The 25,003-nt window shown below is 40.6% G+C and overlaps 1 protein-coding gene across 12 annotated transcripts in view; it reads right to left on the bottom strand.

The window, feature by feature from the left end:
* The window catches only part of nfixa (nuclear factor I/Xa), a 110,957-nt gene that overhangs the window by 13,874 nt on the left and 72,080 nt on the right, over positions 1-25,003 (bottom strand). For 6 of the 12 annotated variants that reach the window (XM_028453117.1, XM_028453176.1, XM_028453186.1 and 3 more), the window contains 7 exons: positions 9,514-9,576; positions 9,150-9,224; positions 8,817-8,940; positions 8,496-8,531; positions 8,074-8,201; positions 6,704-6,778; positions 2,679-2,807 (listed from right to left, as the gene is read on the bottom strand). In XM_028453117.1, coding sequence (XP_028308918.1) covers positions 2,679-2,807; positions 6,704-6,778; positions 8,074-8,201; positions 8,496-8,531; positions 8,817-8,940; positions 9,150-9,224; positions 9,514-9,576 — 630 coding nt within the window. The remainder of the gene's footprint in view (positions 1-2,678; positions 2,808-6,703; positions 6,779-8,073; positions 8,202-8,495; positions 8,532-8,816; positions 8,941-9,149; positions 9,225-9,513; positions 9,577-25,003) is intronic. The other 6 variants (XM_028453126.1, XM_028453202.1, XM_028453159.1 and 3 more) reach the window with 4 other exon arrangements.

The following is a 25,003-nucleotide window of genomic DNA, read 5'->3' as shown; positions in this document are numbered from 1 at the left end:
AATCCCAACAGTGAAACATGGTGGTGGCCGCATCATGCTATGGGGGTGTTTTTCAGCTGCAGGGACAGGATGACTGGTTGCAATCGAAGGAAAGATGAATGCGGCCAGGTACAGCAATGTGCTCAGGACCTCAAACTGGGTCGAAGGTTCACCTTCCAACAAGACTATGACCCTAAGCACAAGCTAAAATGACAAAGGAGTGGCATCGGAACAACTCTGTGACCATTCTTGACTGGCCCAGCCAGAGCCCTGACCTAAACCCAATTGAGCATCTCTGGAGAGACCTGAAAATGGCTGTCCACCAATGTTCACCATCCAACGTGACAGAACTGGGGATGATCTGCAAGGAAGAATGGCAGAGGATCCCCAAATCCAGGTGTGAAAAACTTGTATCATTCCCAAGAAGACTCATGGCTGTACTAGCTCAAAAGGGTACTTCTACTCAATAAAGAGCAAAGGGTCTGAATACTTATTTCAGTTTTTCTTTTTTAATAAATTTGCAAAAAATGTCTACATTTCTGTTTTTTTCTGTCAAGATGGGGTGCTGAGTGTACATTAATGAGAAATAAAATGAACTTTTTTGATTTTAGCAAATGGCTGCAATGAAACAAAGGGTATAAAATTTAAAGAGGTCTGAATACTTTCCGTACCCACTGTTTTTGGGACAGTTGGTAAGTCTTATCTTTTTCAAACATTTGAGAGTATTGTACATTTTGTGTCTTCTTTTTCATGTGTACATCAGTTTGAGAAATTTGGTAATGCTGTATTTTCAATGCACTTTTTAAAAAAAAGTATGTGCATGTTTGTGTGTGCTGTGTTTCAATGTGTGTGTTTGTGTAATTGTTGTCTCTATAGTGATCTCTCAAGAATAGCGTAATCAGACGAAATTCACTCAGCTCCCCATCTCTGTCTAAAGCCAAAATTGGGATTTAAACCATTGAGTCTCGCAACACAGTCGCACTCACTAGGGCTGCACAGCAAAAGCTCACTAATTCAGCTCATCCATGGCGGCCGATTGGTTGCTTCTCCCCCGTCTCCGTCTGCCCTCATCTCCATTTTCATCTCTCGCCTCTTCCACTCATCATCTGTATTCTCTTTATAGAACGAAGACCTCAGAGGGACATTCCATTTGGATGGCAGCCATTCTAGCTCAGAGAATCTTCCACAACAGTGGGAATTTACATATGTATCACGTTATGTACTAAAATGCATCAAGACACAATCTATGGGCTCTATCAGCTTTTCCTACATCAAAACCTATGCAAGCACAATACTTACACTCAATTTTCAGAGACTTGGTATTGAGAGTTGGGGGTGAAACAAATGAAGGGAAGTTTGTCTCTCAAACTGTGTACTAAACAGCAGAAAATTTAAAAGATTGTGTAATTTTTAGAGTCTCAAGTGATTTGGCTACCGCTTTGAGCAGATAAACAATATGGTCTGATGATGCCAGTTGATGCAAGGGCTATATTTTCTAAAGTTACATTTGGGACTGCTGCAAGTACGTTTCACCATGAGGGCAATGAGTCCACATGACCTTTACATGGCAGGTCTGGTTTGGCTGTGGACCAATCCATTCCTCTTAGACACAAACGGAATGAAAGGGGAAGACAGAAAGAGGAGGGAACATTTATTCCTTTGAAAAGTGAGACATGCCTACAGGGACTTGTTGGCAAGCTTGTGATCTTAGAGACTTTGGGAATTCTCTGACTGGAGATGGAGAAACCATGTTGGTTTTTAATAGGACCAGCAAGCTCTTGTGAGGACAAGTTGCCTTTAGTGCCTCCATTGAAAAAAAAAGACCTTGGAAACACTGGAAGTTATTCAGAGAAAATTATAGATTTAAAACTATGGAAATTCTTCATAATATCTTTTTCTCCCATCATAAATCTGTTTTATTCCGTATAGAGTGGCTAAAAATTGTGTCATTAAGGCAAAATGAGACAGGCCTTTGTTCATTTATTTAGAGTACCGTATTTTTCGGACTATAAGGCGCACTTAAAAACCTTTAATTTTCTCAAAAATCGACATTGCCTCGACATGCGCTTTATAATCAGGTGCGCCTTATGTATGAAAATAATATGTCAAAATGTTTTAGTACAACTTTGGTAAACTATGAAGCTGCACTGCTTGATGGATTTTTGGCACTTTAGGGCTACCGTAGTCAGGCGCCTCGTGGTAACACCTATTTTTTTACCCAGAATAAGTGTCAAAATGCTCTATATGTTAAATTTAAGCACTGGCTGAAGTCGTAACACCACAGTTATGTGTGAGGCATATGAGTCAGTTAGACATGCAGCATTGATACATGCGATGATGATGTTAAAAATACACATACAGAGATGGTGATAACAAGGGATGAATGGAAAGAGACTGAAAGAGAGAGAGGATTTTCTTTTTTTTTAGCCAAGCCTTGGTGATAGTTTAATACTGAGCAGGAGAAACTTTGCCTGCAAATTGCTGCTCATGGCAGCGGTAGGATTGAGAAAGTTTGTTTTGCTCTCTCAGCAAGCAAGTTTAGGAGTTTTATTTCCATGTACACGGTTGTCTTTTTGGGATCAGTTTCCAGAGGATTTGCAGCTTTCAGAAAGTGGCAGAATAAGATTGGGTTTGATACTCCCTTTTTTCTCTCTCCTTTTCAGATTATTAGGGGGTGGAGTCGATGGCAGGGCTCTCACCTGGTCTGACTCCTGCTAGCACAGGCAGCGGGTGATGTGTGAACGCCATGCGGGGCGACCTCGTCTGGGAAGTCAGGGCGTTGAAATCAAACTTCCCCGGCTTCTTTAGTGAACCAGGCGAGGACAGTCCTGGCGAAAACAAAATGGAATCAACAAAAAGTGGGGGAGAAGAGGGAGGAAAAAGAGAGGTAGTTTGAATTAGCAAAGCGTTGCTAAATTATATTGGCTACCATAAGAAATTCAATTATATTTGTTTTTTGGTAAAAATCTGATTAGATTATTAATTTCAAGTTAGTTTAGGACGGTGAGCTGTTTCTAATTATTTTTTAGTCTTGGCCACTGACCAGGACTTTTCTTCACAGCAAAGAAAACTGTAAAATAATGCAACCACAAAGAGACCCAAGAAATTATAACAGCTAATCATTGTATTTTGCTACTCCTCTGTTGTTATGAGGAACATTGTAGGCTCCCCAACTCCCGGGCTCACATAATAAGGGCTGAGCTGCACTTCTTAACCTAAAAGCAGATCTTCAAAGGATAAAAATAAGGACAAAGCTGAACTTGAGCTGAATCTGGGCTTACTATTAGTGCCAAGAAACATTTGTAGCTTTAATATTCTTGACTGTGCCTCTGTTTGTTTTTGTGTTTCATCTCTCTCTGTTTCTTTTTCTCTTTCAGGTGCCAACTCTCGGGTTTCTCTGCGTATGAGAATGGTTGCCATACAGCCCCAGTCAGCTAGTTGTGGTCTGGCTTCAGCGAAGCTCACAAGTTGGCTGCACGAGAGGACAGCTTCATTCAGAAATAGCACACACTGTACAGTATGGACACGGCAGCTGCTGAGTGCGAAAGACAAGCACACGGACAGAGACGGAGGGAGGGAGGGAGAGGAAAAGAGAGGCGAGAAGAACGTGGGAGACATGAAAATATGTGAAGGAGCAAAGGAGCAAGAGAGCAAAGCAGAACCTGTGAAAATGTAGCAGTGTCATTTTTATCTTTATTGCATTGCTGTGACAACATGCATGAAATCGAAATGTCATAATATGTTAAATATGGCAATTATCTCTCGTGTGCACATGCTTACACACGTCTAAATACACTTGAAACAGTGCCACAATTAGACAATAGACAAAATTTCTTCTCCCATGAGTTTGACTCTAATCTTCCAAACGAGTCTGTGGTGTGATACGCTTCTCTTTTGAAACTTTTTTAATACTGTTTTTTTTTTTTTTTTGGTTTATTTCTGTGGCCCTTCCGCATCAAACAAGGCATTAAATATGATTCCTCTTCAGTTCTCCAGCTGGAGAAGTGTGAAAGTCTATGGGAGTGTGGGGGCGTGTAAAACCTTCCCTCCCTGTGTGAAAGAGTTAAGTCTCAAGCAGGTGGGAGTGAATATGTGTGAACCATTTATGTCTTTAGCAGACATATATCCCCCACCTCCCCCCAACTGTAGCAGGAGTATGGGGGCGTATTGTACTGTCAGACAAATTCCAAGCTTGAAAGCAACCTCGATCCCACTTCTGACACCAGCAGTTAGCAGTGATCGGTATGACACTGTCACATCGGTGGCAAAAGGTGGAATGGGAGCACAGACTGAAGGCTCTGGAGGTGAACATTTTGAAATGAGAAATCCACAACAACCTGAAACGTTTTTAACAAAGTCAGCAATGCACTCCTCTTCAGCACAATACAATCATAAGTGAATTAAAGGCACTTGAACTATTGTTAGCATATGGGAAGTTTTACTTCTGTGACTATATCAAATTACTTTTGCGTGTGTGTAATTGTCTGATGTCGGATCTGGTTTATGTGTGAATTTTTACGTCCCTGTGTGTGTGTGCGTGTGCATGTGTTTGTGCCACAACTTCCTCTTCTGGCAAGCCTTCATATTTCACTGGCAACAAATCAAGCGTTCCCATGATGACCCTTCTGTCTTTTTGCACTAACAGGCCTGCCACCAGATGCGCCTCTGAAGAACACACCACACACACTGACAGACACACACACTCTCACACTCGCTTATTCTGAAACAATTGAACAAAAACCGGAGATTGTGTTTTAAACAGTCCAAGGAGAAACTTCCCCTCAGGGATTCAAACCACATATATTTATATCTGTATTCTGTACCTCCAGTCATGTTCCTTTAAGGGCTTGTGAACTTCATTTCAAAGCACTGAAGAACGCTTTCATCACCAAAAATCTAGTGTGTCGGGGGAATTTTACAATAATTTGGAACAAATATTAAATCATGATTATTTCGATTCCCTCCAGTGACCTCCCTCACTTTTATTTTCCCCTGTGGAGCAGATGTCTTGTGCATCCACATAGATCCAAAAGCTGCAACCCACAAAAACACCATCTGGGACCATGATTCAGCTGTGCGTGCGTGTGTGTGCTTGTGTGTGACTGAGTTGTGTGAAATGTGTACTGAAACACATCATGGGGCTACCTTTGAATAACTTTGGGATTTATGTACATGCTATTGCTTACATGTGTGGACGTAACTGGAGTTTGCTTTGGTTTACATTGGGAGGAGAGATGAGATTGGGTTTTTTTCCATCTGTTGGCTTGGCTTGGTGTGTGAGTGTTGTGTTGTGTGTGGTACTGGTAGTTTGCTTGCAAACCCCACCTGAACCAGAATTCAGATGAGATTTACGGGTGGCAGGTGGATTTCTTTGGGAAAATCAGATCATTGGTGTGCCAAAATCACACCATCTCTGCGCCCTGTGTCATTTGTCTCCCATATCTATCAACCTCTTGGCTAATATAAGCTGTGAAAAATGTTTTGTGCAAGCCATGGTTTAATATCAATTTCAAAGCAACACAGAAAAAAAAGGTTGATAATTGCAAAAAGCTTTTGGCTTTCCAATTGTTTTGCTTGCAGTTTTTAAATTAATTGGGTAAGGGGTCTAGATTTGCATGCTATTCAGCACCCCCATTTGCCAAACTCATTAGGAGTTGTATGAGGCTGTTGTAATTTGGATGATGGGGTGGGGTGGTAAAAAGCTCACACAAAGGTAGAGGGCTAGTGTGAGCTAAAGAGAGACAGAACAAAGATGGGAAGTGAAGCTTTGGTGCGCTAAGGCATGCAGGAGCCTCTTCTGTGGCTCTGATGAGCAGCCTCTTAATTACATTTACAGCTAAGTGGAGCAGGAGGAGAGCAGCCACTGCAACTCAAGTGAGAGTAAACTGGGGTGAAACCTTACCAAATTTCTTGGCTTGTTAATCTCACGCCCTGCCCTCCTGCCCCTGGCACACATTAACTGTCACCTTTTAAGTACGAGGTTTCTTTTTCCCTCTTGCATCACTTGCAACTTGCTCTTTTCCATCCTCCTAATTCTGCATTTCCTACACCTCCCAGAGGGGTCTTCCTACTGAACACCTATTCAATTTGACAGTGATGGGGATGCAGGGAAATAACGCTGTAGAGAGAAAGTCTACACCTCTGATCCACAGAAGGGTCTTACTGGGGAGGGGATTTAAGGCACATAAGGGACAGCGAGTCATAACAGACACTTGAACACCTGCAGGGGTGGGCAATATGACGAGCATGTGTTTTAATGTGTGAATACCTGCTTGAGCAGCGAGTTATCAGCATCTGACTAACCATGTGTGATGGTGTGTGTGGATGTGCGTACATGTGCAGGGTCTGAATGTGAGAAAGAGCTACAAGTGCGTACACCTGGTGGTGTTGTCATTGTGAACCAGGTGACAACAGAACAGACTGTTGCTGTGTTACCAGGAAGGCTGTGCATCTTTATAGCAAGGTCATAGATAGATGCCAAATTACAAAAAAAAGTCATGACATCATTCTTTTCTTCACTAAACAACAATTAATAAAGAAAAACACATCGTTGTTGCCACACTGCTTCTTTTTTTAAATGCATTTCTTTAAAAATGTATACAACGCACACATGCACACAGCAACATATATGGCACATATGCTGATAGCAATAGGGGCATTGATATAAATATAAGGTGTAATCAAGTGTATGACAGTGTAATCAATGAATCAATGTTGTTCTAACCATGGTAAGGAAACTGCACGCCATCGTTTTCATGTTTTATCTTCCTCTCCTGCACACTCGCCAAATGGTGCTGCACTGAAAGTGAAGAAGGGTAATGTTAACAATGAAATAGGGAAAGAAAGCGAGATTCAGAAAAAGTTAACAAGAGAAAAGAGAAAGGAAGGAAGGAAAGAGAGAGTTAGAAGTCAGCATTAGGGAGCTATTGTTTGAAACAACATCAAGTGCAAATGCAAGGCTGTGGCCATCAGGTGAGATGAGGACATGAAATCTGAAGTAACGTAACCCACTAATGGTAAGATTACTGAGTGACCAAGTTAAAGAACAAAGCCCGAAGCTGGATTTTAGAAGCAGTGGCTGCTATTAAACAGAAACAATATGGTGACAAATTAGACCAGACAGCTGAACGTTTTTTTTTTATTTTATATTTTGAATCATGGATTTTAAACTGCCACAGTGTCTGCTGCTTTCAATTTTAAATAAATCCTGCCTTCAAAGACACTTAATCATGGGGATGGGGCAATGCAAGTAGTCACAGTGGGACGTTTATGTAGTCTTAAGCTCAATCTTTTAATTTAGAGTGGGAGAAGTGATGAAGTAAATTGCGAACCAGCAAATGAGAGGAACAACAGTTAAAGTAATGTTTTCTTGCTCAGAACTCGAGCAGGCAGCTCAAGCTGTGTCTTGTGTTTGTATCATTAGTTTATATATCTACAAGACTGAATCTAAAAATTTAACTTAATCTATTTTGTGTTTGTTACACAGTCACACAGAGATTTGAATTACTTTAGATTAATTAATTCTATTTACTTTTTACTTATATTTTGATATTTACGTAATGACTGGTACTTCATAAACTAGACAAAAAAGATCATGTACTCTAAAACTACCACTGCCATATTTTAACCTGTTTCTTTTTTGTTTTCCTTTTACCATTAAATTTTTCAAAAATGTACTTTTATTATATTCAGGATGGTATTTTGATCATCTCATCAACTTGGACACTTTTATAATTCAGATTGCAAAGTTTTTTTTTTTTAAAATATGTTACAATGTCGCGTATACATCCAGATGACTTTAAAGCTTTGACTTCACACTGCTTCACTGGAACTTATTTATCCTCATCATGCGCTCATTTAAAAATAAAAATTGAGTAGGTATATTTTACTTAAGTAAAAATTCAGAATAATTGCTTGCATTGTTTTTAATAGGAATCATTTCTAAAATAAATCTACGACATTAAGTTAGTACATTATTTGAAGTTTAAGCATGTCATGAAAAGCTGAGTTAGTTTTTTGGTGGTAAGGTAAAGCAGGAGGATGCAAAAGATTCAACATGCCTGTGTAGCAGGTGAAAGGTGTGCAGCGTAATACCTGTATCCATGTCATTGGGCCAAGCACTGGACTGGGAAGAGCTGGCAGCAGGTGAACGTCCAGGGTAGAAAACATCATCAGTGGGGCTCTCCAGCTCACTGTCATCTAAGGACTTCCTCTTAGTGGAGCTGAGAGCATTTAGGAAGTGAGTTAAAGATGGGAGATAAAAACACAGACAGAGAAGACACATTAGTGGGAGAGAAAAAATCACAAACAGCAACCAGATAAATTGTAATAACATCGGGCTTTACATTCAGATTAAACAGTGTCAATGTCACTAAGATTTAGACCAGAACAGACAAAGCACACAAAAGAGAAGAAAAGGCAGAAATAAAAAGAAAGTACGGTACATCTCAAGTTAAGGCCCTGTCTTTGTGTATACATGTCTTTCACTAACTCGTGTCCTTTTGAGTCATAACTACCTCCTTGGAAGGTTTGCGTACAACTCCACCTCAGACCTAAGGTGACAGCAGATGAAAAAGGTGGAAAAAGAGACAAAGAATGTTTAGAAGAACATGAAAAAGGGAAGAAGCAGAAAAATCTTCCAACATTTCTAAAGACAAGAGTGGTTCAAACAGAGACGCAAATGATCAAAAGCCACGAATACCATGACTAGCAAGACCACAATAACAAAAAAGTGATTTCACATTAGTTTACCGTAGTTTTATTTCAGCAATTTAGAGTCACAATGAAACTTTCCTGCTCCTACAACACTGTGCACCTTTCATGTTTGGACTGTTTACCTGGTAGACGGAGGGGAAGTGAGGGAACGCCGCCCCAGAGCCACTTGGTTAATGTTGTAGTAGCTCGGACTACTGTCCAGGTCAGCCAAAGAGAAGTTAGGACCTGATGCTGTGGCTACTGGAGCTGAAAGCACAAAAGAGAGGGAAAAGATAAAGGAAATCTGCTTTTATACACACATAAAATTAGATGATATTTTTAATAAATATCAGAAATGGGGGAAAAGATGCATATTTCATCTATACAACAGATGGCACTTTGCTGTAGCTACAATCAGATAACAAAATCAGTCAGTGGAACTGAAAACATTGAGGTGTGTTTTTTTCATTACTCACTTTGTGACACTCTGACCAGCTCTGCCACATTCCAGACTCCAGATGTGACAAAGCAGTCTTGGAAACTCAGGTGCCCTGCAATAAAATGAAATTAAAAAAAGTGTCATGGTGCTTTTTTATGCAAAACCTATAACAGAAAACATAACACTGTATAAATACAAAAAAGAGAAACCTAAAAAATCATGTGCCTTTCAGAATGTGACCATCTGCAGCTCTGTTTGTGAACCAACATCTGTGTGAGTGTTTGATAATTGGATCTATAATTGGAATATGTTAAGGACTGGCAAGCATGACAGAATCAATTCTATTTTCCTGATTTGACTGTGCATGCATGTGTGCGTAAGTGTGTGTCTGTTGCTCCTACCATTGGGTGGTGGTTTGATGTCTGTGTCCCCCTGTTGGCTGGAACTGTCTGATTGTCCAGATTCTGCATGACAGAAGAAAAAGAGAAAAGAAAGACAAATGATCAGAATCTGGTCTGCTGACAGAGGAAACTAATGAAAAACATACTGTGAAGTGTTCAAAGTCTCAACGAAATATGGGCATTAGTGTCCATGCTGCCAAGACTGATAGTGAAAGTGTGAGTGGGAATAAGAAGGGCTTGCAGTATGTGTGGGGGTATGTTATACATCTTGTGAATGCATGTGTCTTTGTGTGTTGATTCACACTTTTTTTTTTTTTTTTTGTGCAACAGGCGTGTGTCTCAAAATGATCCTTCTCGTCTCCTGCACTCCCTCCAGACTTAAAGTTCAGTGATTGATACTGTGCTGCAATGGCATTTAGTATCTAACAACGCAATCATATCCCTCATTCTAATCCTATTTAATACTTTCTTGCTGGAAGGGATTTAGTGTGTGTAAACAGAGCACCTTGCTCACTCACACACGTCTCTCTCCCTCTCTCTCAATCTGTCTTGTTTCCTAATTTTGTTTCATACTTTAATACTTGTTGTGATCCTTGCACGAAAACATGCACACATAACGATTTTTAAGTCTCTTACTTGAACTGGCTTATGTCAATATTAGTGATGTTTCTCTCTCATACACCACATCAGGGAGTTAGGGGGAATTCAGGCCTTGCAAAGCTATAGCTAGCTAAAGAGCTAACTAAACGAGGTGTTTAATTGTAGGCTGTAGGCGATAAGAGAACACACATCCCTCTGCCAGCAGCACTTTACCTTGCAGCCACAGTAAGCCACAGATTACTGAGCAGAAACAATAACCGACCTGTCTCACAGCCTATGAAGCACAGATTTATCCAAGGAGAGAATGAATGAGACAGACAAGAGAAAGAATGAGCGGAAACAAAAGAGCGCCGAAATGAAAGAAAGATTCTGTTTCACTCAGTTCTCATCAGGATCTCTTGCTGTTCTCTATTTTCTCACTGGCTGGGCGTAATTCTGGCAGCCATCTTAGAGCTTGGCAGCCATCTTAGCTTTGGCGGTAGTGCCACATTCCAGCTAACTGACGCCACTTACTCCAAACATACAAGGCAGTGCCCCCACCGCACGCGGATCCAGACGCACTCAGACGTACACATTGACTTAATAAAAAACACACTCGCACGTAGACAAACACAGGAATAAACATTTAGAGTAAACATGTGTGACGGCCAATGAAAGCTGTCGAGAAAACAACCTGACTTCCCTGGCCTTTTCACAGTCGTCATAGGGTTTCCCTGATTCTCTTTTTCTCACATGCATTGGTTAATATATATCCAAAGCAAATCTAGAATCAACATTGCGCTCATACACATATATTTTAACCCCAATGGATTTCTTTTAGCAAATTTTTCCATCAAGGACAGTGATTAAAAATCCCGGTTAAAAATACTGCTACATTTCCTGCTTGGGAATCTTTTACAGGTTACTTCACTAGAAACCAAGTTGTGTTTGTAATATGGAAATGTCACGTGTTGGAAACAGCCTGTAAGACACCATTCTTTGTTAGTCTGCCATGACCCTGATATGTTCTCCCTTCATAGAGGCGTGAAAGCTGACACTCATTGGAGAAAAGAGCTATTGGGCAGATATGTACAAGGGCAGGAAAACTGAGAACTGTCCTCAACATCACCTCAAGGTCTGAGAGGCTTAACGCCATCAACTGTCAAGCGTATATAAGACAGGTGAAAATAAAAGGTCATAGCTTTCATAGCACTGTGAGCATAGAAACTTTAGCCTTTTGCATCTATGTTTGTTCACAAAGCGGTGAGACTGAGGTAAAACAGGGGTACAGTTAGTGTTTTATCATCACTCTGCAAGCTGCAGCCTACAACATCAGCCGTAAACCCCTCTGTCCCCCCCACTGAGTGTCATCCCCAGCCTCCTAACCTTGCATCCAGTGTCTTATCTTGTCAACGCAGCCCCCTGTAGCCCTCCCTTCAGAAGCCCAAATCTTTGCCCTACAGCCCCCAGAATTTTCTGAATGCCCCTCTGCCTCCATGCTGGAAAACCTCTCTCTAACCTCAAACATTTCAACCCAGTTAACCCCAAAAAATACACAAAAGCACAAAAGTTAAAGTAACTTCACAACATGTACAGTAGGGGAAACCAACCCTGCACCATGGATGTTGTGTTAATACATTTACATCCATCTAATTACAGTGGCTATAGCAACAATGTTGCCATAAATTCACCTTTAAGAATTGAAAAGGTTAAAATACAAAAACTGACCACAAAGACGGAGATTACAAATCCAAAATGGTAATCTTTGTAGTGTTGACAAACAAGAAAAGACTAAAGGGTTGCTTGCTGCTAAGTGATGAATTTCTAAACAGGCTCTAGAAAAAAACGCATGACAGCTCCACAATCAGTGTAACCTCACTCACCATGGTTCTGACTCTCAGTGCTCTACCTCTGATGGTGGATGGACCCTCGCTCCCACAATCCTCTCCTCCATCAGTCAGTAGCTTAACTGTTTCCATCTGCCACATCATTTTTGTAGCTTCATTTAGCAGCTGTTAAATGAGTCATGTCCTCTCCTCAACATAGATTATGTCATTAATGACAAACTTGCATTTCATTCATAACCATCAATTTTTTCTTTAGCGCAGTTAACACCTGTCACGCTCATATAAATTCAGAAGAGACGGACTGAAAGTAAACATCCCCACACCACGCAAAATAAGTCATTGTTATTTCTGGCTCACTGACCCATTGAGGTGCCCTGTGGATTGACAGATTTTAGAGGTCAGACATAAACTCCTGTCTGCGGTTTGTAACGGCCAAATGAGCAACCGGGTGATCTAAAACTAAGAAGGAGCCAAAAATCAAACTGTTAACCATTAAGTTAAAATTAAAAAAAAGAACTTTAAAGGTTGTAAACACAACTGAAAATTCACATTTGAGTACACAAATGTAAACTATAGCACTAACTGTATAGGAAAGACATTCAACACAATTGAAAGAAAAGGATGGTGGGTATCTGAGGCGCTCTGTTTCCACAGCACACCAGCATGTGTCCATATGTTTCAGCCTGGAAGTGTGTTAGTACAAGTATGTGTTAAGATCCCCCTCTTCTTGTTGGAACAAATGTCAACTCTGCTAGCTGTGCCCCTTCTATCCCCCCCTCCCCTCTCTCTTCGCTTCTCCTCCCCAAAACACAGGATAACGCTGTACAGCCTCCCAATTGGGTTTCGCTTAAGAGGTTTATCGGTATGTTGCTAAACATTCTGACCTTTTTTTAATCCTTAATGCGCTTAAAATGTTCCAAACCCTCCTAATCCCTCCAGCTATCCCACACAGATGTTCACTCAGCTCTTTTATTGGACATTATTTCATTTTTTAAGCCTTCTTTATTTATTTAAATATCAAATATGTATATTATCATTTTAGTTGGTTTCATATGAGGGTATTTTTCTTTTTTAGCATTGGAAAGAACTAATCATCAGTGGCGCTATTGCTTCTGTGAGTGTGCATGTGTGTGTGCGCGTCATCTGTGCATTTTACGTGTTGACAATGTCCGTATGTAGTAAACTAAACGTGAAAATATGGCCTTTTCTGTGGCAGCTAAAAATGTTAAATGTCAAACATAGAAGGGATTTGACATTAATGCATGAAATTGGCTTTGGCGTTGCTTTCAGTCCATCCTGTTTCCTGTTATCCATCTATACCTGATTATCTTGTTCAGGATCATTGAGGGCTATGGATCCTTTCCAAGCATGTGAACCCATGACCTAGCTGTACGGCTTTGATGCTTGCAGCTGCCCCAAAAATACACACTACATAAAGACAAATGCAGTATATGAATGTGGAAATAACAGTATGTTTGTATGTATACACGTGTGTCTGTGGCATCATCAAGCCTCTGCAGCAGGAAAGCAAAGCAGGCAGGAAGGCTCAGTGGTGAGGTGGCAGAGAAGGGCTTTTAGACTGTATGTGTGTGCACGTGCATGTTACTGTGCGTGTGTGTGTGTGGAGAGAGCAGGTGTGCCTGGCCGCCCTGCGCAGCTTGCTGCCCATCTGTGCTCCCGTCTGTGTGCCGCCTGTGCCCACGCTCTGCCAACAGCACCACACCACAGCAAGAAGACCCAGGAGAGAGAGATGCTGAGAGACGGGGGAGGGATGGAGAGATACAGAGAGAGGGAGAGATGAAGGGGAAGAGGAGGAGGAGCAGAAGAGGTAGGAGGAGAGAGGAGCAAAGGGGAAGAACAGAGGGAGGAGCAGAACAGTAAGAAGAAGAGGGATTACAAGACTGGGAATTTTCAAAAAGTGTGGAAACGTAGACATTTGGAGGCAGTTCTGGGGTCTGGACATGTAGGTAATGAGAAGACAGGATGACAGTAAGAGTGGAGGTTTGATGAATTGTGTCTGGCTAAATGCCCGAACCTCACTTTATTGCTTTTTATTATTTTACCTTATTTCTTATTTGAACTCGAAGAGTCACCCTCACAATCATTAGGGCAGACGAACATACTCTAAAGAACTTATTTATATATTCCTCCATCATAAGTACTGGTTCCACGATTTTCTAATATATCCATACAACCCACCCCAGTTACACTGTGGGTTAGTATAAGTTTGGTTATATGGGTTAGTTTAGTTAGTTAAAACCCCTCTTAGTGTGGCAAATGTTAGGGTTCTATGGAGAGATAAATGGAAAAAAAATCCTTAAAATCTCACTCAGCATCCTGTGCGTGAGGGTGGGGCTGGGGGATATATCAAGTTTTCTACTTTGACGACATAGAACATTACAATATCGCTTATATCGGTATATATTTTTAATTAATATCTTATTTTGTATTAAAATACTCATTTTAGGAGTCACTGCTTTCACTACTTCTCAGAACAGCATGAAAAGCACAGATAGATTGATCACTGAATGCATCTTAACCCAGACATTCCCCTAAACAAGCCACGCTACAGAACTCACTCACACGTGCTGCCCCTTATAGGAAAAAAAGTCAAACTGTGCAGCTGTTTGTTAATAAATGAGCCTGAGTGGCATTTTGCTTCAGCAAATTTCACCCAGAATTGTCTTTCTGGTAACATTTAATTTGAATTAAAATTATGGAGATTTAGCGCCATTCTGAGAAAAAATATTGAGATATGAGTTTTAGTCCATATCGCCAACCCCTACGTGAGGGGCACCTTTAGGCCATTAATCATTGTCATTACACCTCATCTACATTGTTCATTTTGTTGGCTAAAAAAATAATCATAGTTTTCATCAAATACATTTTTAAGTGACAATACACAGATTATGACTAATAATTTTAAAATACATGTATATAAAAACAGATTCAGTCAACTTAAATCTTAATGTCATTTAGATGACTAAAACTAGACTATAACTGAAACAGTCCTGATGACCACATTTTGACTAAAACTAAGTTGCATTTTAGTCAAAAGACTATGACTAAAACTATATAAAAATTTGCTGCTTGCCTATGATTTGCAGAAAATCGGTCATGTCATCATTGTTGTGCGTTCACTGATAAAGGAGATGCATGCATGAACATGAAGCAGAGATGAATGCGGGTTGATGTGAAATAAGGAAATCATGGTTGAACACTAGTGCTCCCTACCAGCCAACCTTGCCACAGTAAGTCCTTTCACACTGGCCCAGCACCAGTAGCAGGGTTGCCTTGCTATGCTAGTGTGAAAACATCACAGAGTTCTATCTGTTTTTCGAGGTAACTCATTTGCATATAAGGCCATCTGTTCTAGTTCATGACAGACTATTGGTTGAATCATGTTACACTTCTCTATTAACTTGGTGTAATAAAATAAATGAGTCACTGACATAGTATTCACACATGCAAGAACAAGAGTACGAGAGCTTGTGAAACTAGGATTTTGCAACTACTTTGCACTACTCGACTCGTCTTTGTTCTTTTTGATCATCCAACGTGATTAAAATGTAAAAGTGTATAAACTGCACTGATTGCTACTAAAAGAACAACGAAAAGTGACACAGTAAGACAAGTGTTAACAATATTCTATCACTTACAATCAGATCCAAACACCTCTTTTCTTCTCATCCATTACATCTGAAAGCTCTTTGTGAAAAACAAATGTAGTTTCATATTGTAAAATTCACTGTGAATTGCATTTATAAGACATTTTGCAAGCACAGAAAAAGTGCTGTTGCTTTTGTTTGTGCGAATGCCATTGATTTATCTATTGATTCATTAATTAATTCATCTTTTGTACCTGCTTTATCCTGTACAGGAGGTGTGTGTAACTACATTTGGTTGAGGGGTTATATTTGAGCTTTCTTTTAGGGCTTAAGTGCAATTGGATGTCCTGGTGGGTTGGATCTGGCCTGTGGAACATGAGTTTGACTTGTCCTTATTTTAGCTTACATTGTTTCTACTGTATATGTTGGTCCCATGATAGACTGGCATCCTTTCCAGACACGCACACACACTAACATTAACTACTCATTATTAATCTCGTTAACTTTTCATACAAGGTTTAAGACTGTGGGAAACCAGAATATGAAGAGAAAACCAATAAAGGCTAATGTCCTTGCTATATCTTTTAGAAGCTGAAAACAAAATTAAACTCATATTGGTTACAGTAATCATTGCTGGAGCAAAGTCACATAATTGTAATCTTACTTAATATGGATATTTGAGTGTAAATGGGATTCTGTGCTTTGGAGTCATGCAGAGAAGAACAACTTTATGCACAGTCGCTCACAGTCATGAAGAATGCTGGGGCTCAAGGAGTGTGAATCTGACTTAGACAGGCACAAGAAGTCACTGAGCCAAACAGCGCACGCACGCACGCAAATTAACACATTTTAGGGACACAAATCAGACAATGATTTGAATGTAAAAAAAAGTTTTAGAAAGAATGAACATAAAATGTTACCCTCTAATAGTAATGTGATGAGACAGATCACAGGACTATGATTAAACTAATACAGGGCTGGTATTGTAAAATGTTGCATTTACAGTGTGTTTATGGCAATGATCATTCTTACCTGCTTTATTAATAGTAGCATTAGCATAGTGCATGTGCAGGAGTGTGTTTGGCTCAGGCTGGGTGCTCACAGCACTGTTCACAACCAACCTAACACAGTGTGAACGCCCCCCTCTCCCCATCCCCCATGCCAAGCCGATACTGATATAACTGTCCTGTAAGTGGTGTTGACACCCGCATTATTACCCTGTCAACCTCCATCGCTACTCAGCTTAAAGGAGTCAACTGAGGTGAGGGTCGCAGCATGTTTAAGACTCTGTTTTGCACTGGTTCAATTCAAATAAATACAGTAGTACAAGTAATAATAAAATGACAGAAGACAAAGAATTGATGGAAAGGTGTTAAACACATCCTTATTCTACCTGCTTCTCTCAGGACACTTATAAACAGACACACATTTAGGGCAGCTGCAGTAGTGGCTAACACCAGCAGGTGGCATTTTCTTGGCACATGTTAACCATGGTGAAATGCAAATAAAGTAACAGGGCCCTGGGCCAGGCAGCTCAGTTAGCACAGACTTCGCTCTCTAGACTGTGGTGAGAAGCAGGCCAGGAACAGAGAGAAAGGCAGACAAAGAGATGAAAAGGAGGAAAGATGTGACGTGGATTAAATCAAAGTGAAATGTGGAGCTGTGAATATTATGGAGATGTGAGTAGGAGCTTATCCCTTCTGCATATTGCCCTTAGATAGCGAGACACTCCAATGGCTTTGCACCACCGTGTTCAAAGAAAGTGTTTCAAATTAAAATGCTTTACACTGCAATGGTGGGAGCTGAGCATCATTTTTAAAACAGACTGTGTTAAGAGACGGGGAAACCCAGTGGCAAATGAAGGCTTTTTGCTCACACCGCTGTGTTACGTTTTACGAACATTTGCAAAGAAATGCAGAAAAATTGAGGTACTAAAAGGGGCTGGATGAAAAACACAAAGCATATTCAACCCTGAAAAATGAAAAAGAAAAAAACCTAAAGCTGGAAACTTTGCAGGAAAGGCCTGACACTAAGCGGAGTTAAAAAAAACAACAATCTGGAGTCAGGGAAGGCCTGTGTTGAAATTTGGATTTCTCCTGGCAGTCCACGTTCCTGCTGGTCTTATTACACACTGTGGTTCTTTGTGCTGAGGCTGTTACGCTGACTTCCTGTCCAGCCAGCAGAGGGGTGTTTTAAGGTAAGTCTTCCCATGTTTTCTTGCATTAACACTCTTTTTCACAGCCATCTCCATTTTCACAATAAACTTTATTTTTAAATCTAATTTGGTGTGCTTCCAAGTCATGAGAGCTGAAATCCATTTTTGAACAACTCAGACCACCTGCTCCCCTCCTACATCCTAACCTGTTTACCTCTCATACTTTGGTATGAGCTTCTTTTTTTCCCAATCTTCTCCTCACTGTCATTTCTCAAACACTTCACATTTCTTTACAAGACACATAAAAGAAAATGAATTACTTTGATAAAGCTGGTGCACTTGCACAGCCAAGGACACCTCGATAAGAAGGGGAAAACATCCTTATTTCTCCCTCACCTTCTCTTTCTCACACACGCACGCACACAGACACACAAAGGGATACTAAGCAAGGTTGCCAATTCCTCCAAAAGCACCACTGAGATAACAGTGATAACAAACATTCTTCCTCCAGCCAATTTTTTTCTTTCTCCTGAGGCACACTTCAATGAAAATTCACAGCAAACGTGCCACTTTAGGAACATAACAATACGTCAAAAAGTCAGCTGGGTGAAAGCGTGCACCAGAAAAGCTGGAGACCAATTACAGAAGAAGTCTACACTTTTTTTTTTTTACTCCTGACAATTAGACTATTGAAAGTCAGGATGAAACTGAACTCCTCGAAAAAACTGGAAAACTGCAATTATACTGTCAACAATGTGGATAGCTGAGTAGAAGAGTAAAAAACTAAATGAACAGTGTTATTTCAGCAAAATATAAATGTCTACAAATATTAAATGTTGCAATAATACAAGTTATTTATTAGTGTTGAATGTGAATGTGGAGTATCCATGTCTGAACACTGATAAAATATGGGCCTTACTGGGAAGTTGGAACAATCTAAGAGATGCAGTTCAGTTACTCTGTGCCAAGAGGACAGAGGGAGGGTGAAATGAAAAAAAAAGAAGAGTAAACTGTGGAAGACAAAAATGAAAAGGAAAAGGAGGAGCAGGGAAACCAGCAGGAGGAGAGGAGGAAAGGAGCTTCTGGCAAGCAAATGAGGGGAATGAAAACAGTGCACGGTGTGAAAACAGTCTATATGTTTTATTGTATATAAACTTGAAAGAAAAACTCCAGGAGAGCAGAGTTATCAAAGAGGCAGCGCTTTCACAATGACAACACAAAAACATCAACACCCACAGTGGAGCGGAAGGACGTGGCGCTCGCTCTGCCAAGTGGTGCTCACCTTTGACCCTCTGGCTCTGTGGTGAGTCACAATGCCAGCCAGACAGCTCAACACAGGGCAAGCAAAGCAAACAGTGTGCTTGAACGTGCTAATGTGTGTGTTTGTGTTCATGCGTTTGTGGGTGTGGACAAACGGTGGCCAATCAAAACTATGTCATAGATTTATGGGCCAGTGAAAGAAAAGTTTGACGGGTGAAAAGATTACACGGGCTCTCACTTTGTTAATGATTGAGAAGCTTACATGTAGAAATGTACCTGTGTGTGTTAGTGCACATCTATGCAGACATAGATGTCAGAAAACGATGGGACTAGAAATGATAAAGAACGCTGGGACTGACACACACTCTGGAGACACTCTTTGTCCATTGTGTGGCTCGTCAAGGCAGATGGAGAGGGATGAGAGGATGAGGTCATGTGAGAGAGCTAGAGCCAGGCGCGACAGCCAGCCTAAAATCAACCCAGCAGTCAATCTCACCAATGGGTGACCCTGTGACATAGCGACGCACTGTCTTTGCATGGGATCTCTGGTTAACTGAAAGAAAAGAATCTGTTGGCGATATGTGCCAGTCGCGTTATACTGCAGCTTCATATCTTAGTTATTTATCATTGTGTACCATGGGTTGATACACACACTGTAAGGCAGGGTTTTTCAACCTTGGGGTCGTGACCGCAGGTGGGGTCGCCTGGAAATAAAATGGGGTTACCTGAAATGTCTTGGAATTGGTTTAAAAAAACCAAAACATTTACTGAATAAAATTCTATATTTTAATAAAAAATAAAATTCCAATTAACACATCACACACAACAAATATTAAACAACTGTATTCTATACTTCTCAGATATGAATAGAGTTCAAATAAAATGCAGTATAAAAATATCTCATCACTTTTCACATTGTGCACTAATTCTGGCTACTCTCTATTTGTAACACACTTTAATTAACATGATAAAAAACTATTTCTAGAAGAAAAAAATGTCCCTGGTGTCAAAAGTCACGACCCGAAAAAGGTTGGGAACCACTGCTGTAAGGACTTTCATAATATGCGCCACAAAATTTGACCACAACATAATAAATGCTATCTTTCACATAAACTTCAAATTCGACACTTAATCTGTCCCCCCCCCAAAAAAAATGTATAACTAAATATATATATATATTTTTTTAATCTCAGAAACCCTTTTCTCTATATTTTGCATTTCTATACTTATCTAGTATGTTTGGGGAAAGCTGACAAAGTAACAAGTATGCAATCCATATTCAGTTTTATTTTGGCGTTTGAACATACTCAAAAAGAGATAAACACGTTACAAAATCAAAGTACTGAAAATCTGACTAAATGTGACTAAATTACATCACATTCTTCATTCATCGAAACAGTTCTTAATGCACATTACTTGAGCTACATGCAGCTTAGTAACAAAGAAAGTGTGATTGATTCATGTTGGAAACAAATATCTAATTTTTTTTGTAACTTTAGTAAATGAACAAGTACAAAAAACAGCACACAATGTCAACAACAGAATCCGACAAATGGTAATAGTACTAACCCTTCATAATTAGAGTAGCTACAAACAGCTTGAACTGCGAACAAACAAATAAGTGCACCAACACAAACCAGCAGATAAACCAATCAGAGCGTAGATGTACACTAAAGCAGACCACCATCTGTTTGGCTGCAAAGACACTCACTCAGGAGCTGCATTGCTGTCACACAGGGTCAATGTGTGTGTGAAGGGAAAAAAAAGCATTCGGATGTGATATGCAAAACTATCTGTACAAATACGCACTAACACAGTTTGTAAATAATATTCTGTCCCTAAAAAGTGAGGAGGGTAGCAGGAGACACCGTGTAGAGGTCATGAGTCATTTTATCGTTTTTTAGATTATCAATTTAAGTGAGTCTACCATGACAAGAACTCACTGAAAAACTTTGCAGTGAGCACGATGGTTTCCATTCTCATTTATCTCATTCTTTCCACTGACCGCTCCTACATTTGATCTTGTTAAGTTCATCTTAGTCCCTTCACACACGGAGCCAATGGGCATTCAAATATTAGTCTAACCACTGTGTCTGTGTGTGTGAGAGTGTTTGTATGGAAGATCACACACCCCTCGTCCCCCCCGCCTTCCAGCGCTTATCCCTGTAAGCCCATCCCGCTTAACGTCTCGTCACTAATTCTAATTCTGAATCTAATTCACTTCCTCACCACAATCACCCCACACATCATCCCTGTACCCTGCCCTGGCTAAACACACACACACACACACACACACGCACACGCACACGCACACGCACACGCACACACACAATATCTGATTGTCCATGTGGTAACTGGATTTTGGCACATGGTGTTTGACTGTACTGTATAGTTAATCCATATTAATAGTGCTTTGCTTAGCTCCAGCCTACGACCCTAATCAAATAAATTACCAGTAACCTCGTATACGAAGCCCATGCCAAAACACACTTTCAGAATTTCTCACAAATGTGCCAAGCAAATGGTCCTTTAACATAATAAAAACATTTCTGGTTCTTGGTTACTATTTTCTTTTGAGAATTACTGTGACTGTAACTAAATGGGCGAAACCTGGATGGTTCCCCTCAACCAAACTATGAGGTTCTCTACACTAACAGCCAAAAAGGAAAATCCCAAGCTTTGGGGCTGTAAAGTTTTAAATGTTCCTTTCGTTTATTAGTTTTGTCACATTGAGAGGTGTTGTACAGGGAAGAAGTAAAGGGAAAGAAAAACAAAGTCAATTTATTGCAAAACCCAAAAGCAAACAAAGTACAAACAAACTCCTCAAGGAATATAAGGCCTTCCTGTAGAAAATAATCCCACAAGAACTGACCAACAGTAGACCAAGTAAGAAAAGCCAAAGCGAGTTGACATTAGACAATAATCTGTTATCAATCATTTAAAATAATGGATGGAAGGTAATCAGAAGATAAGACACACCTGAGTGGAAACAGGAGGATGGGTAAGCCTACCCACTCCATCAGCAGACCCGTAATAAAGAGGACAGAACGTGATGAAACAAACAGTAACTAACAGACAGACAGGGAATTAACCAAACAGAGGAACTGACTAAAATGAAACATTGAGAACTTAATCAAAACTCCAAATAGAAGCAAATACACAGGACCTCAGCCCGAGTTTAAACCCAAAACTTGCAAAGCTATTTGCACTAAAGACTTGAACACACTAAACACACTGGGTAAAGAAATAAACAAACATTTACCAGACCAAACCAAAACCCAGTCCATAACAAAAACAAACCCAAACCACATAAACTAAAAGCTGACAGCTTTATCCGTGCTGGCTAAGATTGGAATACTAGTTGTCACTCAAGGTCAATGAAAGGATAAATTACATTTTTTGTTTGCCACTATGGTCAATTTCTCCTGTCTTCAGCAATAAACTGGTAACATGATAAGAATGACCCTGATATTGTTGTTAATGATGGTGAGTGAACTTCAAGGCCATTCATTGGGGAGATGGGTAAAGGCAGAAGAAGAAGACTCATCTTCCGGTTGAGTGAATGCTGGGTTGTCTGTCTGCTGCTGCTCACTGGTAACTTTTTTACGGTTTCATGGTTCCTAACCATACTGACCATTGTCTTTTTTATCTCTTAACTGGACTTCTGACCCTATGTCTTCAGCTGTTGCACTACATCTGTGCTGTCACCGTTCCATATTTGTGTGACTACTAGCAAATATCCCCATGCCTGCTCAGCTGACCGTCCGGCTCCACATCATCGTCTCCTCACTGAGCTTCACCATGCTGGTCAGCAGGATCCAGCTATGCTCTGTCCTCACTTGGATCGCCCAGTCGTTCCTCTATTTACACATGGAAGGACTCCTCCAGTACTTGGCAGCGGAGCTTTTCAGGCTTTGCTCTAAGCTGATTGGACCTCCACCTGCTGCGCTTCACCTCCATCCTGACGGTTCCCTCCTGCTTCGCCGGAGATACGTCCACCGTGGGTCTTGCCGGGCTTTTCATGTCGGCACCTCCAAAGGGATTACTTCCTTCTGGTCCTCCGCTTGCCGCCCTCCCAGACGCACCGGTTGGTCCATCAACCATGGTGCGTTAGCCAGGCTGGCTAGGACACCTGCCGCTCCTCTCAGCTCCAACAACTCTGCCGTCGCCTTCAGTCTGCTGAACATCCTTTCCCTGTGAGGGAGCGGATGTTCAGCAGCATGTTCCTTTCGCAACATTAACATCTCATCCTGGACATCATTGCTGACAGTAAGCTTGACTTTCTTTGTCTAAATGAGACTTAGCAAAGCCCCGGAGACTTCTCTCAGCTCGATGATCTGACTGCTCCGAGGTTTGTTTACCATTCCAAACCACGTGGGTCTGGTCGCGGAGGAGGTCTTGCGATACTTCACCGCGAAAAGTGGAAGGTGTCGCCAGTATCGTTACCTCCTCTGACGTCACTAGAATGCCTTGCCTGTAAAATATTTGGTCCCACACCTACAATCATTGCCACTGTTTTGCCGTCCCCCCCAAGCCACAGTGATTTTTTAAATTAATTTTCAGCCCTCCTCACCCGCCTCTCCACTCTCTTACCTAATGTAATTTTGTTGGGTGATTTTAACTTACACATGGACAATACTGCTCTTCCTCTCACCAAAGACTTCTCATCATCCCTCAACAGTTTTGGCTTCCACCAATTCTCTGATTTCTCCACACAGATAAAAGGCTCCACCCTGGATTTAATCTGCTGCTCTGGAGTCACCCCAAACTGCACTGGTGTTGGATGAATTACATATTGCAGATATATATATATATTTCCTTCTCTCATTCAACATCACCCTCCGCCTCTCCATCACCAAGCCACCTCGTGTCATCTCCTTTCGCAACATTAAAAACACCAACATGGACTCCCTCTGCTCCAGCATTAACAGTCTAACTCCGGACTCCTCTTCCTCCTTTGATTAACTGGTCTCACAGTACAATAATGGCCTCACCTGCATTCTGAACTCACTTGTCCCTGTCAAATCACGTTTTGTTTTCTTTACCCGTTCCTCCCCTTGGTTTACCCTCGAATTACGCACCCTGAAATCCAAAGGTTGTCAACTCGCAAGGCTTTACGGGAAATCCAGTCTCACCATCCACAAAAACTTATATACAGCTCATTTATCTCATTACAAGGACTCCATCTCTCATGCTAAATCTCAATATTACTCTGGTCTCATCTGCTCAAACGCTGGCAATATCAGGACACTTTTTCAGAAATCTCTAACCTCATTAAAAAATCCAAACCTTCTTCATGCCAGCTCCATCCCATCACCACAATCCAAGTCAAGTCCTGCCTCTCTTCTCTGCTTCCCTTCATATCAGCCATCATGCACTCCTCCCCGTCCACTGGAATTGTCCTCACTCTCTTCAAATCAGTAGTCATCGCCCCCATTCTGAAAAAACCTGGTTCAGATCCCAATGATTTCAATAACCTCTGCCCCCCTTCAGATTATTAACAGACAAAAGCAGAAAAACTCAGACATAGCTATGAAGCACTGTGTGTGTAGCATGGGTATCATTTTTAGGGTTTGTCAGCTTATTGCTCAAAATTTGGTCAGTATTCTGCAATGCTATTGAACTTGCACATACTTAATTTAGTAAGCAAGTAAGCATGCAAAATTTTATTTATATAGCTTATTTTAGTATCCAGATGTTATACAAAGTGCTTTATACACAAAAAAAAATCAAATTTCTATTGGCTTAGGCTGAAGTTTGTTAAAATAATGTATGTTCTCAGATTTTATGATTTTAGTATTTTACATTAAAATACATGACCAGGGGTATTAAGTCCTAAATAACAGAAATATATTTTTTTAAATAAATGTCTACTAGTAGACAGCCGGACTTTATTCACACTATCTAAGCAGTGTGTGACAATAATGAGGCAAAGGGTGTGTTTGAGCAGACCTGATCCCCTGTAATCTAACCAGTGATGTAATGCCTCCATGGTGCAGCCATCAAAATATGTTACATAACATTATAAAAGGCTTATATAT

Source organism: Gouania willdenowi, chromosome 1 (genome assembly GCF_900634775.1).
Source record: "Gouania willdenowi chromosome 1, fGouWil2.1, whole genome shotgun sequence".
In the NCBI taxonomy this organism is placed as follows: Eukaryota; Metazoa; Chordata; class Actinopteri; order Blenniiformes; family Gobiesocidae; genus Gouania; species Gouania willdenowi.
The sequence above is the reverse complement of the archived record's forward strand: the minus strand, read 5'-3'. Positions and strand labels throughout refer to the sequence as shown.